Consider the following 13,623-nt stretch of genomic DNA (forward strand, 5'->3'; position numbering starts at 1 on the left):
TCACTTTGAATGGGCATGACACCTCTGTTACACACACACACACACACACACACACACACACACACACACACCATTTTCAGCTTTCTCTTATGTAACGTTAGTGATGAACTAGTGCGGTATAACTTATATACTTAAACCGTATAAGTTAGTTTTAGTTTTAGGTTCGATATTCGCAGGACATACAGTCGACAGTCCTAAAGATATCACTACCACAATTACTTTTAACAGTATGCAACCACTTTATAACGACATGAAAAAATTATTTCAAAACCGCCTACGTGTATTGTAGCAGTAAAGTTAAACCGGAGAAAGCTTTGAAGCACTACCACAGTGCTTGATGGGTAAGGGACCGTCTGACAATTCCAGCAAGTGAGTTAAAACGTCCGATGTGTGGCTTTTAACATTTAAATATAACACAATGGCAAACTGTAAAGCTTGTATTAATAATGTTTGTATTATAGCCCTGCAAACATTAATTTGAATGAATTATTATACTTCGTTTTGTACTTTGAAGTAAATTTACAGACGGTCCCTAAAGCAGCTAGGCGAATATGCAGCAAATATCAAAACGTAAACTAACTTTATTAACAAGCTTTATGATAAATGCTTACAAATGACAGTCCTGTGGTATATGTTATTTTGTTTAAATGTTTACTCTAATGACAAATGGATAAAGAAAAGCATTTGACAAAAGGCCAAATGTGCATTTAAAAAGATGTATTAATGTACTTTTTATTGTTTTATTATTCCACGTTTTAAAACATCAGTTAAATAAACATCTTTAAATATGTGTATTAATTTGTTCATTTAAAAGTGATTTATTTATATTAGGTCTGTCAGTTTAACGCGTTAACGTAATTAATTAGTTATGAAAAAATAACGCGATTAAAATATTATAAGTTAACGCAATTAAGGTAGTAGCCCCGCCCCCTGACCTGTACATCATATTACATTTCATAGTTGACTGATGAAGGGCAACAACTCCATAAATGCAGGTATGCCCTAAAATTCAAGATATTGGGGCAACAACCCTGTATGAGTTTTTGTATCACAGTGATATCACACGAGCAGCGAGAGGAATAGAGTGCTGTTTGTCCAATCAAATGTGATTTTACACAACAGTTCAGTAATTAAGAAGTTAATATTGTGTTATATTTTAAACATAATATTGTCTGATTTTGCTAACAAAAAAAGGGCGAGGGGTTTAAAGGCATAGTTCACGCAAAAAAAAAGTTAATTATGTAATCATTTACTCAAACCTGAATGACTTACTTTCTTTTGTGGAACATAAAAGAAGGTATTTTGAAAACTATTGGTAACAAAACTGTTTTGGTTACTAATGACTGCATGAACAAAAAACAAAAAAACACTGAGTTTCTCAAATTATTTTCTTTTATTGTATGTTGAATCAAATAAAACATTTCCTTCTAAAGGTACTGTTTGTAATGTCAACTTAATACTTTCTCATTTAACACAAGAATAGAATTAAATAATCTTTTGGGGGTATTTTCACAGCCAAATGTAATTTGCTATTAATTTGATTATTTAATAGACACATCATGCAATTATTTAGATTAACATTTTTAATCAGCTGACAGCCCTAATTTATATAAATTTTAATGCTTGAATTATTAAATCGATAAATTGATTATTTTTATTTCTTAAGTGGCACTCCCGGTCCTCCATAAACAATAAATTGTCTAAAAAATTAATAAGAGGAACATTTAAAGTGGTAACCATATGTAAAAAAAAAAATTCTGTCTATTTTCTCTAAACAATTTAAATTAACTTTAATTGTGTCCTTTAAAGCTTTATATTCTGCATCTACATTTTGCTCCTCTCATACTGTCTTTACTCCATAGATTGAACTTCATGCTTTGACTTCCTTTCTATTCTCTCTTTCCTTTCCCTCCTTCCATCGCTGACTTTAATTTTTTTTTTAAGTAAATTATACATCAACTATGAAATAGTGAATGTCAATTTATTTAATGAATTTGAGTATAATTACTGAAGGTTAAAGGTCAACCCACTTTACCTGAATCCCACCGGCCCACTTTATCTAACACATTAAGCTAAAGTGGGCCAGCACTATTTAAACACCTTACAAGAAAACTAACAAATTTGGAGCTGTCCCGATAATTGTTTTCATTTAGTGAGCAGCCTTATAATTCAGAAATGTCTTATGTTGAAGGGTTTTCTACCTTTCACCATGACCCAGTTCTCCTTTGAGGTATGGCCACACCCACCAGTGTCATATTGCATCAATCAAAACTATTTGATAATTTAGAGAAATAGTGTCCCGTAATTAAGAGCCATTGTTATGCTCTGAAAGTGCAAACCCATTGAGCACAGTACAATCAAACTTAAATGGCCCACTTTACCTAAATTCACCCTAGCTAGTGTAAAATGCATTTATGAAAAGAAATGAGGGTGAAATATAAAAATTCCAATAAAAATACATTTTTGGCTAAATGCTGTTTGCATTAACAGCCAAAATTATCAAAAATTAAAAAGACGCCAATTAAGGAGGCCAATGAGCAGGTTTTCCGTGATTGATTGATGGGGAATATTGGGAATCTGCCCACCAAAAGCCACAATCAACCAATAAGAATCAAGCATTTGAGAGTACAAGTATGATGTTTAATAAAAAAAGGGTTTAAATATCTAAAAAAAAAAAAGTTTCATAAACGTTCAATTGCCACAAACTCTAATTAAAAATGAAAAACATGAAAGCATATAGGGTAGGCTATCCACCTTTATTGAATTTGCAAGCATTCTTGGTGTTCAAACATCACTGCAACTAGTCGTACAGCCTTTTTCTCCATATAGTGTGGAATAAGATTACAATAGCTCTACATGCTAAAACTGGTATAATGTTTCGGTGTTATTACTGAACTCACAATGCCCTTCCTTACTTGCCCTCACATTTATACTTCTAAAAGCAGGATCTACTTCATCAAGATCAGCCTGACGCAACCAAACACTGAGACTGACAAGAAAATGAGCATGAAAATATGACTCCCCTCATTATCCAAGATGGAAAATACTTAAGCGGACTTCCAAAAAGAGAAATCATGGAAATACACTTTTCGTGTCACATAAGGTCTGACTGTGAAAGCCATGTCTCTGGCTCCACACATTCTCTGCTGGAACACTTTTCTAGGCTCTCTTTCACTGCTGAGACACATATCTGTTGTGAATTAAAGCGTCATATTTAATACGTCTTTGATTCCATCGGACACCAGCTCTCAGTTGGTTTTACAAGCATAACTTGAGAAAACGTTTAAAGTGTGGAACGTTATTCTGTGTGTTTGAACTTCACATTTTTTTCTTGAGAGTAATATTGTATACCCTTGTTACCACAGACCTTGGCTAGAAGAACTGAAAAACTGAACGGAGCGACTACAAGAACATGGTACTGAACGAATGCAGGACAAAATACCGTTGTGTCACACCATCTTGAGGAAGTATTGTGGTATTGCATGGTATTGATGGCTATGGCTCAGATTTATGAAGCAATATAATAGATGAAATCAATAAGTTTATATATATTTTTTAAATAATTTTGAGCACAAATATACAACAACTTTCCCTTATAATACTAATTCTGTAATATGTCTCTGACTGCTTTCTTTTAATGAAATATGGGTTATTTATCATTAAAGGACAGAGCATTTTCTAAACATAAAAATATAGCAACAAACAAAATTAAAGAAAATTATTAATTTAACACAATTCAACCAAGACCACATCTGTGCGGAGTGGAGAGGGTTTGGTAAAAGCTTGACAAAGCTGTGTGGTAAAAGCTATTCTACTATCTTTTAGGGCATATTTTTTTAGACATACTTCTTGAATTCATCATAAAGGACAAGCACAAAAGCGCCCCCCATTCCTCTAAATACATTAGACAGAGCCCCTTTGAAGAAAGCTTTTCCACCCTCATCACGAGCGATCTTTCTCCAGCAGTCAATGGTTCCAGTGTACATAATATCCGCTGGGAAAACAAAAGACAAAGGCCTGAGTTGAAATATATGCACACTTGATGGAGAACAGTGCATATGTTTGAGTATGTCTGTTGTGTACCTCCTTTGCGCCCGGACTGCATCATCATGCGACGCCGCACAGTGTCAAATGGATAGGACACCACGCCAGCCACTGCTGTCACAGACTGTGCAATCATCCAGCTGACCACAATGTGGGCGTTCTTAGGGTCGGGAAGCATGCCTGCACAGCACCACACACAATAATGCATGCATGCTTCTTATACATTTGACTTGACATTTATCTTGAATTGGTCATATCACAAGTTCAGTTAGAATGACAGAAAAATTCTGAAAATTAATTTGTAATTCAAAGAAAACAGGTGATGCATTCTGGTAAATTAAGTGATCTTTCACCCTGGTCCCCAAAAATATGACATAAGCTAAATAAAAAAAGTGTTGTTATTGTTAACTTAAATTATTACAAATAGTTTGGATGAAGTTAAAGTTCTAAAATTACCAAAATGCAAATAAAAAGAAATTGAAGCTAAATAGAAATATTAAGACCGAGCAAATGAAAACGAGAAAAACACAATAAAATTATTAAAACAAACCAAAATGAAAATATTAATAAGTTTGTATTTGCTTTTCTAAAATCTATTTTATTTTTATTGAGAATTGTTTACCATTTAAATTCATAAAAAGCTCATTTAAAATATCACATATTTAACATTTTCAAACAAGGCTGTCAAGCCAAGATTTAATGTTTGTATTTACTTTTCTAGTAAAATCAATGTTATTTTTATTCAAATTTTTTTTTTCAATTTATTATAAAAGAAATACAAATTCAAAATATAAATAAATACTATAACACTAAAACAACACTGTTTCAAGCATGGCTTTGTCAGGCTAAGATTCAAAGTATGTATTTGCTTTTCTACTAAAAACTACTATTATTTTATTCAGATTTTTTAATTCTACTTCAAAACATCAAATTCAATTCTGCATTCTGTTTTCCACCTCTATTCAAATTATTTCAAATTCTGGAAACACACTGGAATTTGAAAGGCAGTCTCAAATCAATCCTGAATAGTACACAACCATGAAAATCACATCATCTGAAACACAAACCTATTACCTTTAGCAGTGTCATAGACTCCGAAGTAGGCGGCCCTGTAAATAATGATACCCTGGACAGAGACGTTGAAGCCCTGGTACAGACCCCGCAACCCGTCTGACCTAAAGATTTTGGCCAGGCAGTCGGCCAGCCCATTGAACTCTCTGCCGCTGCCAGCTTTGCCAACATCTGCAGCCAAGCGGGTACGAGCGAAATCCAGGGGGTAGACGAAACAGAGGGAAGTGGCTCCTGCAGCTCCGCCGGAGGCCAGGTTGCCGGCGAAGTACTGCCAGAACTGCGTGTGCTTATCAATGCCACCCAAGAAAATCTGTTTGTACTTGTCCTTGAAGGCAAAGTTGAGGGCTTGTGTGGGGAAATAGCGAATAACATTGGCTAGGTTGCCGCGCCAAAAGGAAACAAAGCCTTGCTCCTTAGGAATCCTCACAATACAGTCGATAATACCTTTGTACTGTTTGTCTGCACTGATCTGCTTGCTGGCATGTTGCACCTATAAAGTGAAACACAAAATACTGTGAAATGCATAATAGCTGGATTATTTTGTTTTTTTGTGGTCCAATTGTCCTTGAGCAATACTTAAAAACTGAAAACTGTGAAATACATTTAAAATAACCTTTTTTGGCAGTTTATATAAAACCCTTTCTATTTTAATACATTTTAAAATGCAATTTATTTCTGTGATGATGCCAAAGCTGTATTTTCTGCAGCCATTACTTTGTTTTCAGTGTCACATGATCCTTCAGATATCATTCTAATATGCTGATTTGCTGCTCAAGAAACATTTATTATTATCAATGCTGAAAACAGCTGCGCTGGTAAAGCATTTATTTGATACAGAAGTGTTTTGTTAACATTATAATTGTCTTCAATCAGTTAAATCTACTGACACCACAGTTTTGAGCACTAACCTAGCATATCACAGTTTCCGCAGAAATATTAAGCAAAACTGATTTCAACTTTGATAATAATATGAAAAATGTCTTCAGCAGCAAATCAGCATATTAGTATGATTTCTGAAGGATCATGTGACACTGAAGACTGGTAATGACTGCAGTACATTCAGCCTTGCTATCACAGGAATAAATTAAATATATTAAAATTGTAACGGTTCCTTTGAATTATAATAATAGTTTACAATATTACTGTTTTTTACAATATTTTAAATCAAATAGATGCAGCACTGGTGAGTTAAGAGACTTCTTTCAAAAACATTTTTAAAAATCTTGAAGATTCCAAACATTTGCATGATAGCATTTAGTTCTGACATCATTTGCTTCTTTAGATGCCCTTCTTGGCAAAATCAGCCATAACGCATAAAGTCTAGGCCTGCAACATGAGACCAGACTGCAGGGGGCAAGATACGCCACCCAACCAGCTGCTGGAAATTCACGATTTGGCTTTAAAATACGGTACATTTGGGTTACTAAAATCTATACATTAAGATCCACGTGAAAGAATGCCAGAATAGAAACTAGGTATTAAAATGACTATTTGAATGTCGAGATCCTCCAAGGATGCGGATGTCGCAGACAGACAACACAAACATGGCCTCTGAAGGACAAAGCCAGTTCGCATATTTATAGCCACAAAACAATTAATGTTATTCTTAAATACGACAGAAAAGGGTTTATAGATGAGCATGCATCATGGCAGAGTGCGTTAAGAGAAGTCGAGATGATGATTCTCACCTGCAGCAGCAGTTTGACTCTCTCTATCGGCGCGACAGCAGTTTTGGAAATAGCCGCTGCGACACCACCAGCCAAGAAGTCTTTAATAAAAGAAAGTGCAGCATCAGCCATGATGAAAATACTTAAGCTTAGAGAAGTATAAACACGATATACTGAACGTGCTGGCAGAAGCAGACGGTAGAGCGGAAAGTGATGGGGATGCTGCGAAGGACACACTGCGCAACTCTCGGGGTTTCTCGCGATATTTGCTCCAGGTTCAAGTAAAGAGACGATGTGTACAACATACCTACAGAACTTACATTTTCATGACATGCTGTATCTATTAACTAATTAATAACGTTATAATTAATTGTCCATTGTATAGTGTCCAATAATATTCAAATTTAAACATTTAAACAACAGATTTGAACTATAAACCAAAATACCATATACATTATATTTGAACTATAAAACCAGTGCTGAAGTAATAGTGCCAATTATATGTCTGTATAACTGGAGTTTTGACTTAAAACCTCATAATTATGATATATAGCTCTTGAATCCATTCCCTATATGACTGCAAAACACTCTATAAAAAGATATCCTCCCTATAAAAAACTAGCTAAAGACAAGAAAGCGGTCTGTTGATTCAAAACCATATTTAATTCAATATACAACATTCACAGTTAAAAACTGTTTCTGTAATTAATAATAATAATCATGTACAAATACTAGGTCAGAAACAATCATAATATTTCAACACAGCTAAAACATTGAACTAGAATAAGTCAACTGTGTCCCAAAATGCTGTAGTCATTATATCACTCAAGTTCTGCGGTCTCAATGGATGCTGAAGAACAGCCTAGTAATGTTCTTTTGTCATTTGGGTCTTCTTTCACAAATAGCATGGCATCCAGCAGGTTGTCTGTGTGTTTGATGTGTTTGGGAGTGAAGCCATGTTTCTCCAGTAAGTCACTGTATTCGGTGGTGCTCCTCTGCTTTCCTTCTGTCATACTGAGGGCTTGCAACAGGGCTCGGATTGGCCTTTTCCTTTCCTCGTCCAGGAAGATCTCAGACACCAGAAGCCCACAACCTGTTTGGTAGCAATACATTCATAAACCAAACATATAAACCCTTGACCTTGATTTAAAATAAAAAATAAAAAAACAGTAATCTTTAAGACCTTCGGATGTTCACAGTTCAAAATACTTTAAAGGAACCGGTGATGTTAAGGTAGAGTTGATACTTTAGGAATCAATTAGGCTAGGAGTTCACAAACTGGGATGAAGATACCCCCAGAGGGCGCTAAGGGGCCATTTGCAAAGGGATCGTCATATTAGAGGGTCCTTGGCATCAAAAAGTTTGATACTTCAGAATCAGTCTTACACATTATGAATTTAATAATGCCACTTTTTGAAGCACTTACCTGGTGTGCATATTTTGGACAGTTTACTCAATAATACATGCAGTTTCTCATCAGACCAATCATGGAGGATTCGTGCAAGAATATAAAGGTCTGCTTTAGGTAGGTCATCTTTAAAGAAATCTCCTATCATGCAAATAAAAAGAAAGACATTAAGTGAGAAAAAAAAATAAAAAATCAAACCAAGAATTTAGATTTAAGGTCTTTTGAACATTACCGTACTCAGGATGTACACTGTAAACTTCTTTATCATAAAAATGTTCATATAAAGTCTTCACTGACCTGCAACAAATGACGCTCTGTCATCAGTTTCTTTAGGCTGAAAGTGGCGTCGCATCTCAATGACTTGTGGCAAGTCAAATACAATAACTGACAGTCCAGGATGAGCTTTTATAAACTCGTATGCCATAGCACCAGTGCAACCTGTGTGAAAACAGAATGCTTTTCTAACATGCTCATACCATAGAAACATATATATTTTGTATCTCTAGACTAAACTTCCAAAGTTTGGGGTTGGTAAGATTTTTTGATGTTTTTCAAAAGAAGTCTTTTATGCTCACCAAAGCTGCATTTACAGTATTTGCTCAAAAATACAGTAAAAACAGTAATAGTGTTGTAAAATATTATTATAATTAAAAAATATTGTCTTTACTGTCACTTTGGACCATTTTAATGCATCCTTTCTGAATTCAAATACATTAATTTATTTTTCTTTTTTAAATGTGCTTTTCTAAATCAAGGAAAACAGACGATGCTTGTCAAATTGTTACATTAGATGAGAAAGTAATTGAACGAGTATCAGTCTATAAATATCTTGGTTTCCTTTTAGAAGAAAGTTTGTCCTTCAAGCAGCATATAGAGTGTTTAACAAAAAAACAGCAAAATTGGGTTTCTATTATAGACACAAAGGCTGTTTCTCTTTTAATGCGAGAAAAACACTTATACAAGCAACATTTTTGTCAATGCTGGATTATGGTGATATTTTATATATTTTTACTGTATTTTATTTTTTTTTATATGGAACTATTATTCTGCTGTCTTGGCCAGGATTCCCTTGAAAAAGAGATTCTGAATCTCAATGGGATTATTTCCTTGTAAAATAAAGGTTAAATAAAAATAAAATAAAAATTATTTTACTAACCCCAACATTTTTAATGGTACTTTAAAGTTATCTATTTTTGTCAGTGTGGAAAATGAATTCTAGCTTAAATTTAAGTCAAAGCAGGTAAAGAGAATAAACAGGATACAATAAATACAGATGTCCTTGGAATAAAAAGCCCTTGAGATAACTGGTAATTAGAAGCATTTATAATTTGCATAACAAGCTTGCAACTCCTTTTCAGATAAGCAGCTTTTGAGAACAAGGTCTTTCAGAATAAAATATGCATGCACTAGGCTCTAGTGAAATCTCAAATTATGCAAGACAGCAGCGGGACGGTGGTTTCTGCACATCTTATCTGTGCGTTCTCGCGGTCACTCGTTCACGTCTAAATGGGAAGTCAGACACGCAATGTTTTGATCTGTTTTTATTTTTTAATGTCACAGTTTTTTCAAGAGTGAGGAATGTTGAATAATCCGGAACATTAGAAAAAAACCTGAGATAATATGCTATTTTATTGACTTTTTTCCCTTTAATCCATATTTGAATTGAACATTTATTTTTATTACTTTTTAATATTTTATTTTAGTGATTTTAACATTTATTTGACTTTGAATTGACCTGATATATTAGGGCTGATCATTTGAATAATCAGTAGATCATGAATTTAATTACCTAAAAATGAACCAATTGATATCCTATATTTTACCATCTGTCTCTAATTTTGAGGTAAAAATCATATACCTCCAATGTCGCAAGCTGTTTTATAGAGAGAAAGATCAAACGCTGTTGCCACTTCTTTTCCAGTCACCCTTGCGATGCTGTGCATTGCATCCATGAATCGTATCTTAACTTCATCTTTACTGTAGTAGGCATCCTAGAAAACAACAAAGCAGTTCTACGTAACACTAAAATGTCAATAGCTTTTGAAAATGAATGATCCATAGGTGATGTAAGCAGATGCGTTTAACTTGCGTTTACCTGAAACACATCCACATTCTTCTTCCCAAAAGCTCGCTCGTGTTGGCTGGTGCCCTCCCTGACAGCGTTCTCTAAATGACTGAAGAGAGGCCACACCATATCATTGCAGTGGAGAATGTACCCATGAAATGACTCTGGGCTGTCTGATACCAGGAAGCGACTGGCCTGTTCTGTATTTCTATACACTGCAACAGACAATAAACAATGTTACATTCACAGTCCACCTCCGGACATGACAATGAAGAGAACATGTAATACACAATCAGTAGGAGGAAATGCATGTATGCGAGTGCCTTGCTTTAATGAACAGAGAAAGTGCTTGTAAGTTATAAATGAACAATGAGCTTAGAGGTTTCAGAACTCGCATTTCGGGAAATTTTCGGTGATTTCTATGACAGTAACACCATTTATTTGAGTTAAACGGCAGTACGTAAATCTTACCACTGGTATTTTGCTGTTTGACCCTTTCTAGAAGCCCTAAAGAGACAGCAGCTTCCAAAAGCCTCTCAGTGCCTAAAACAGAGGCGTTGATTTGGCCAGCTACCTCTTCCAATGTTAAACTGTTAGAGCTGTTCAATACATCAAACACCTTCAGTTTGGATGCTGTGAATAGAGTCTGATAAACAAATGCATTGCAGAACAGTTACCACATATTTCCCCATTGCTAAATCATGCAAACATTTGTATTTTAATGTTTCATGTGTAAATTAATGCACTGAGAGCATAATAGCTAAGTGAAGTTAAAATATTAAAGGTGTAGTTCACACAAAAGTGAAAATTCTGTTATTATTGACTCGCTCATGTATTGGGCTAAAACTATGCTTTTAATTTTGATGAACACAAGGAGAATTTTTTTTAACAAAACTGCACTCTTGCATAAGTAGAATATGTCAACTATTCTTCAAAATTTAAAGAATCATGACTACCTTTGAAGCTTTGAACCCATCCAGTAAGCTGATGATACTGTGGGGCACGTCCTGTCTGCTGCACTCCGGACCATTCTGAACATTCTGTTCTTGCACTGATGACCTACGGACATCTTTACCAATTTTCAACAGCTCAACCTCCCCAATTGCAGCACCTTCAGACAGGCTGTTAACCAGAGTCCAAGCCTCATCTGATTCCCGTTTGACCTTGTGGGCTGGACTTTCAGGTGGGCTGTTAAAAATCAATCCCAGCTGCTTGCAGAAGTGGTTAAGAGGGAAGCCTACCACATTAAGAAAATCTCCTTTCACATATTCCACCAACATGCCACCCAAAGCCTGGATGCCGTAACCACCAGCCTTGTCCCTGTCAAGCACAGATAAATCTGTCAGTCTCATCACTGATAAGAATTTGCACGGCAGGCGAGATGCCAGAGTACAGAAAATTGATTTATTTACTCAAAGTGGACTTCCTTGCTCAATGTACTTTGTTGAATTTTCCCTTGTCATTTTCAACACGTCAAAGCAAACACAAAAATGTCTAACTAACTCTATAAAGGTCCAAATTCCACAGGTTCAACATGCTCAGCAAACGTGATCGCAACATTCAATGCATTTAGAATATGAAAATCAATATACATAAACTCACATGGGCTCTCCACTGTTGATGTATTCCCAGAGCATCTCCTCAGATAATTCTGCAAATTTAACTTTTGTCTCTTCATAAAAATCAACCACTCTGTAGTCTGTCTCTGAACCTGCAAAGAACAATGATTCATCTTTAAAATGATCAGTCTATTTTACAAATACAAGACTTTAATTGTAAAAATAAATACATTAAACTTTCACATACCACTCTTGTCATGGCAGAGCACAATAGCTACACCCGTGAAGACGCTATGTTCCTTACCACTCAACCTGAAATACAATCATTTCAGTATATTTCAGTTTCTGCCTGTGCAATAAACGCCTCACTTTAGACAACAACAAAAAAGAAAATGCACCTAGACAGCATACGGTAAGCATCTTGTTTATCTGTAGGCTTCTCCAAGATCAAACCATCAACTGTCTGAGGACGAAAAGAGAAGACAAATTTAACAAGGCAGTTTTCAGGACAGAATAGCATATGTAGAAGCTATTATATTGTACAGCTACTTACCACAACAGTGTCTGCTCCAATTACAATATCTGGACTTTTCAAGTGTTTCTGAATCCAGCACATATACAGTGATACAGAATAAAGGGGACATTGTAAATGGTCAAAAGCTCAAATTTGCTTTCTCACATACAGAAATATATAACTTACAAATGGCATTCGGTGAGCCACTTCCAAAGCCTTCTGTTTGGCGGTCTCCACTGCATAGTCATATGGGTTCTTAAACAAGGATTTGTCCAATGTTTCTTTAAACCAAGAAGGAACCACCTCGAACCGTAAACCCTGCCTCATCAATGCAGAAGAAGGAAAAAGAAAGCACTGATCATTCAAAGTTCACTGTCCATGTAAAAACCTAATAAACATAACCAAAAAACTTACAGCATTAGACAAAATCTCCAGACGTCGTGGAGATGCGCTTGCCAGGACAACAAGCTTTCCACTCAGCTTGGATATTACTGGATTTAACAGCATATTACACCTCTCCTTTCTGTCACTTCCAGAGGTCTGTCCTGGGAATCAAGAGAAACATTATATGCATGTGAAAATCAACAAGTATAATACCTGGACATGGAACTGAAGCACATGGCTTATAAGGAAACTTCATAACTGCACGAGTCTATGTTCTCAGGGACAGGTGAGGTTGACCACAATTTGTCCAGATCATAATTTTCTTATCGTTGTTGTTTTTTTTTTTTTGTTTTTTTTTGAAAGAGAAAAGATCAGTCAACTGATTTCTAAGAATAAGAATGCATGCACAGTGTGATTGCATCAGAAGTGTATTCAGTCTAGTTATTCAGCAGTGTATTCATGCAAGAACTTGGCGATATTCATTAATTCATGTTTTAACATTAATACACTCAGGAGTATCTAATTACACATATATAAAGTAGGTAAATATTAATTTATCTTTATTCTTTTTAAGCATTTACCTGGAAAGGCTTGCTCCGCTCAACCCTTTAGGCTTCCCGAAGCGGAATACACTGACAGACAGAGATCCTGATTCCTGAAGAGGCGGAGTCTACCGCGCACATGCGCAGTTACCTGTCCTGATATAACAACGTCACGATACTACTGCGTTACCACGTGTAAATGGAGTGTGGTTTCATTTAGGCTATTCTGGATTTGTCATTATATTGAACAACTTTGGAAAAATATTTCTTCGTTTATTAATATCCAGCAAGATGTATTTATTACTTTTTCAAAGGAATTATTTTAGGACATTATGACTTTAATTTGTATACTATAATTGATGGTTAAAT

The 13,623-nt window shown here is 35.2% G+C and overlaps 2 protein-coding genes across 2 annotated transcripts; both read right to left on the reverse strand.

Annotated features, from left to right (window-relative positions):
- Window positions 1-1,377: 1,377 nt before the first annotated feature.
- On the reverse strand, window positions 1,378-7,434 carry LOC306877259 (ADP/ATP translocase 1). Its single transcript, XM_079428908.1, has 4 exons — window positions 6,804-7,434; window positions 5,119-5,605; window positions 4,084-4,224; window positions 1,378-3,994 (listed from the first exon to the last, which is right to left on the reverse strand). Exons 1-4 carry the CDS (start codon window positions 6,912-6,914, stop codon window positions 3,837-3,839), a joined length of 897 nt encoding a protein of 298 aa, XP_079285034.1. The 5' UTR covers window positions 6,915-7,434; the 3' UTR covers window positions 1,378-3,836.
- Window positions 7,422-13,377, reverse strand: LOC306877258 (putative bifunctional dTTP/UTP pyrophosphatase/methyltransferase protein). Its single transcript, XM_079428907.1, has 14 exons — window positions 13,294-13,377; window positions 12,743-12,873; window positions 12,515-12,646; window positions 12,368-12,415; window positions 12,213-12,277; window positions 12,062-12,126; window positions 11,858-11,966; window positions 11,212-11,575; window positions 10,727-10,901; window positions 10,286-10,470; window positions 10,049-10,181; window positions 8,488-8,628; window positions 8,209-8,331; window positions 7,422-7,875 (listed from the first exon to the last, which is right to left on the reverse strand). The coding sequence occupies exons 2-14, from the start codon at window positions 12,833-12,835 to the stop codon at window positions 7,604-7,606; spliced, it is 1,905 nt and encodes a 634-aa protein (XP_079285033.1). The 5' UTR covers window positions 12,836-12,873; window positions 13,294-13,377; the 3' UTR covers window positions 7,422-7,603.
- Window positions 13,378-13,623: the final 246 nt, after the last annotated feature.

Source organism: Barbus barbus (genome assembly GCF_936440315.1).
Source record: "Barbus barbus genome assembly, chromosome: 11".
Lineage (NCBI taxonomy): Eukaryota > Metazoa > Chordata > Actinopteri > Cypriniformes > Cyprinidae > Barbus > Barbus barbus.

Coding starts and splice junctions, on each gene's coding strand:
- LOC306877259 (XM_079428908.1), bottom strand. CDS start 6,914: ATGGCTGATGCTGCACTTTCTTTTATTAAAGACTTCTTGGCTGGTGGT. Junction 5,606..6,803: donor GAGTCAAACTGCTGCTGCAG/GTGAGAATCATC, acceptor TTCACTTTATAG/GTGCAACATGCCAGCAAGCA. Junction 3,995..4,083: donor GCAGTCCGGGCGCAAAGGAG/GTACACAACAGA, acceptor TTGTTTTCCCAG/CGGATATTATGTACACTGGA.
- LOC306877258 (XM_079428907.1), bottom strand. CDS start 12,835: ATGCTGTTAAATCCAGTAATATCCAAGCTGAGTGGAAAGCTTGTTGTC. Junction 11,967..12,061: donor GCTCTGCCATGACAAGAGTG/GTATGTGAAAGT, acceptor TGTTCTTTGCAG/GTTCAGAGACAGACTACAGA. Junction 11,576..11,857: donor ATCAACAGTGGAGAGCCCAT/GTGAGTTTATGT, acceptor TGTGCTTGACAG/GGACAAGGCTGGTGGTTACG.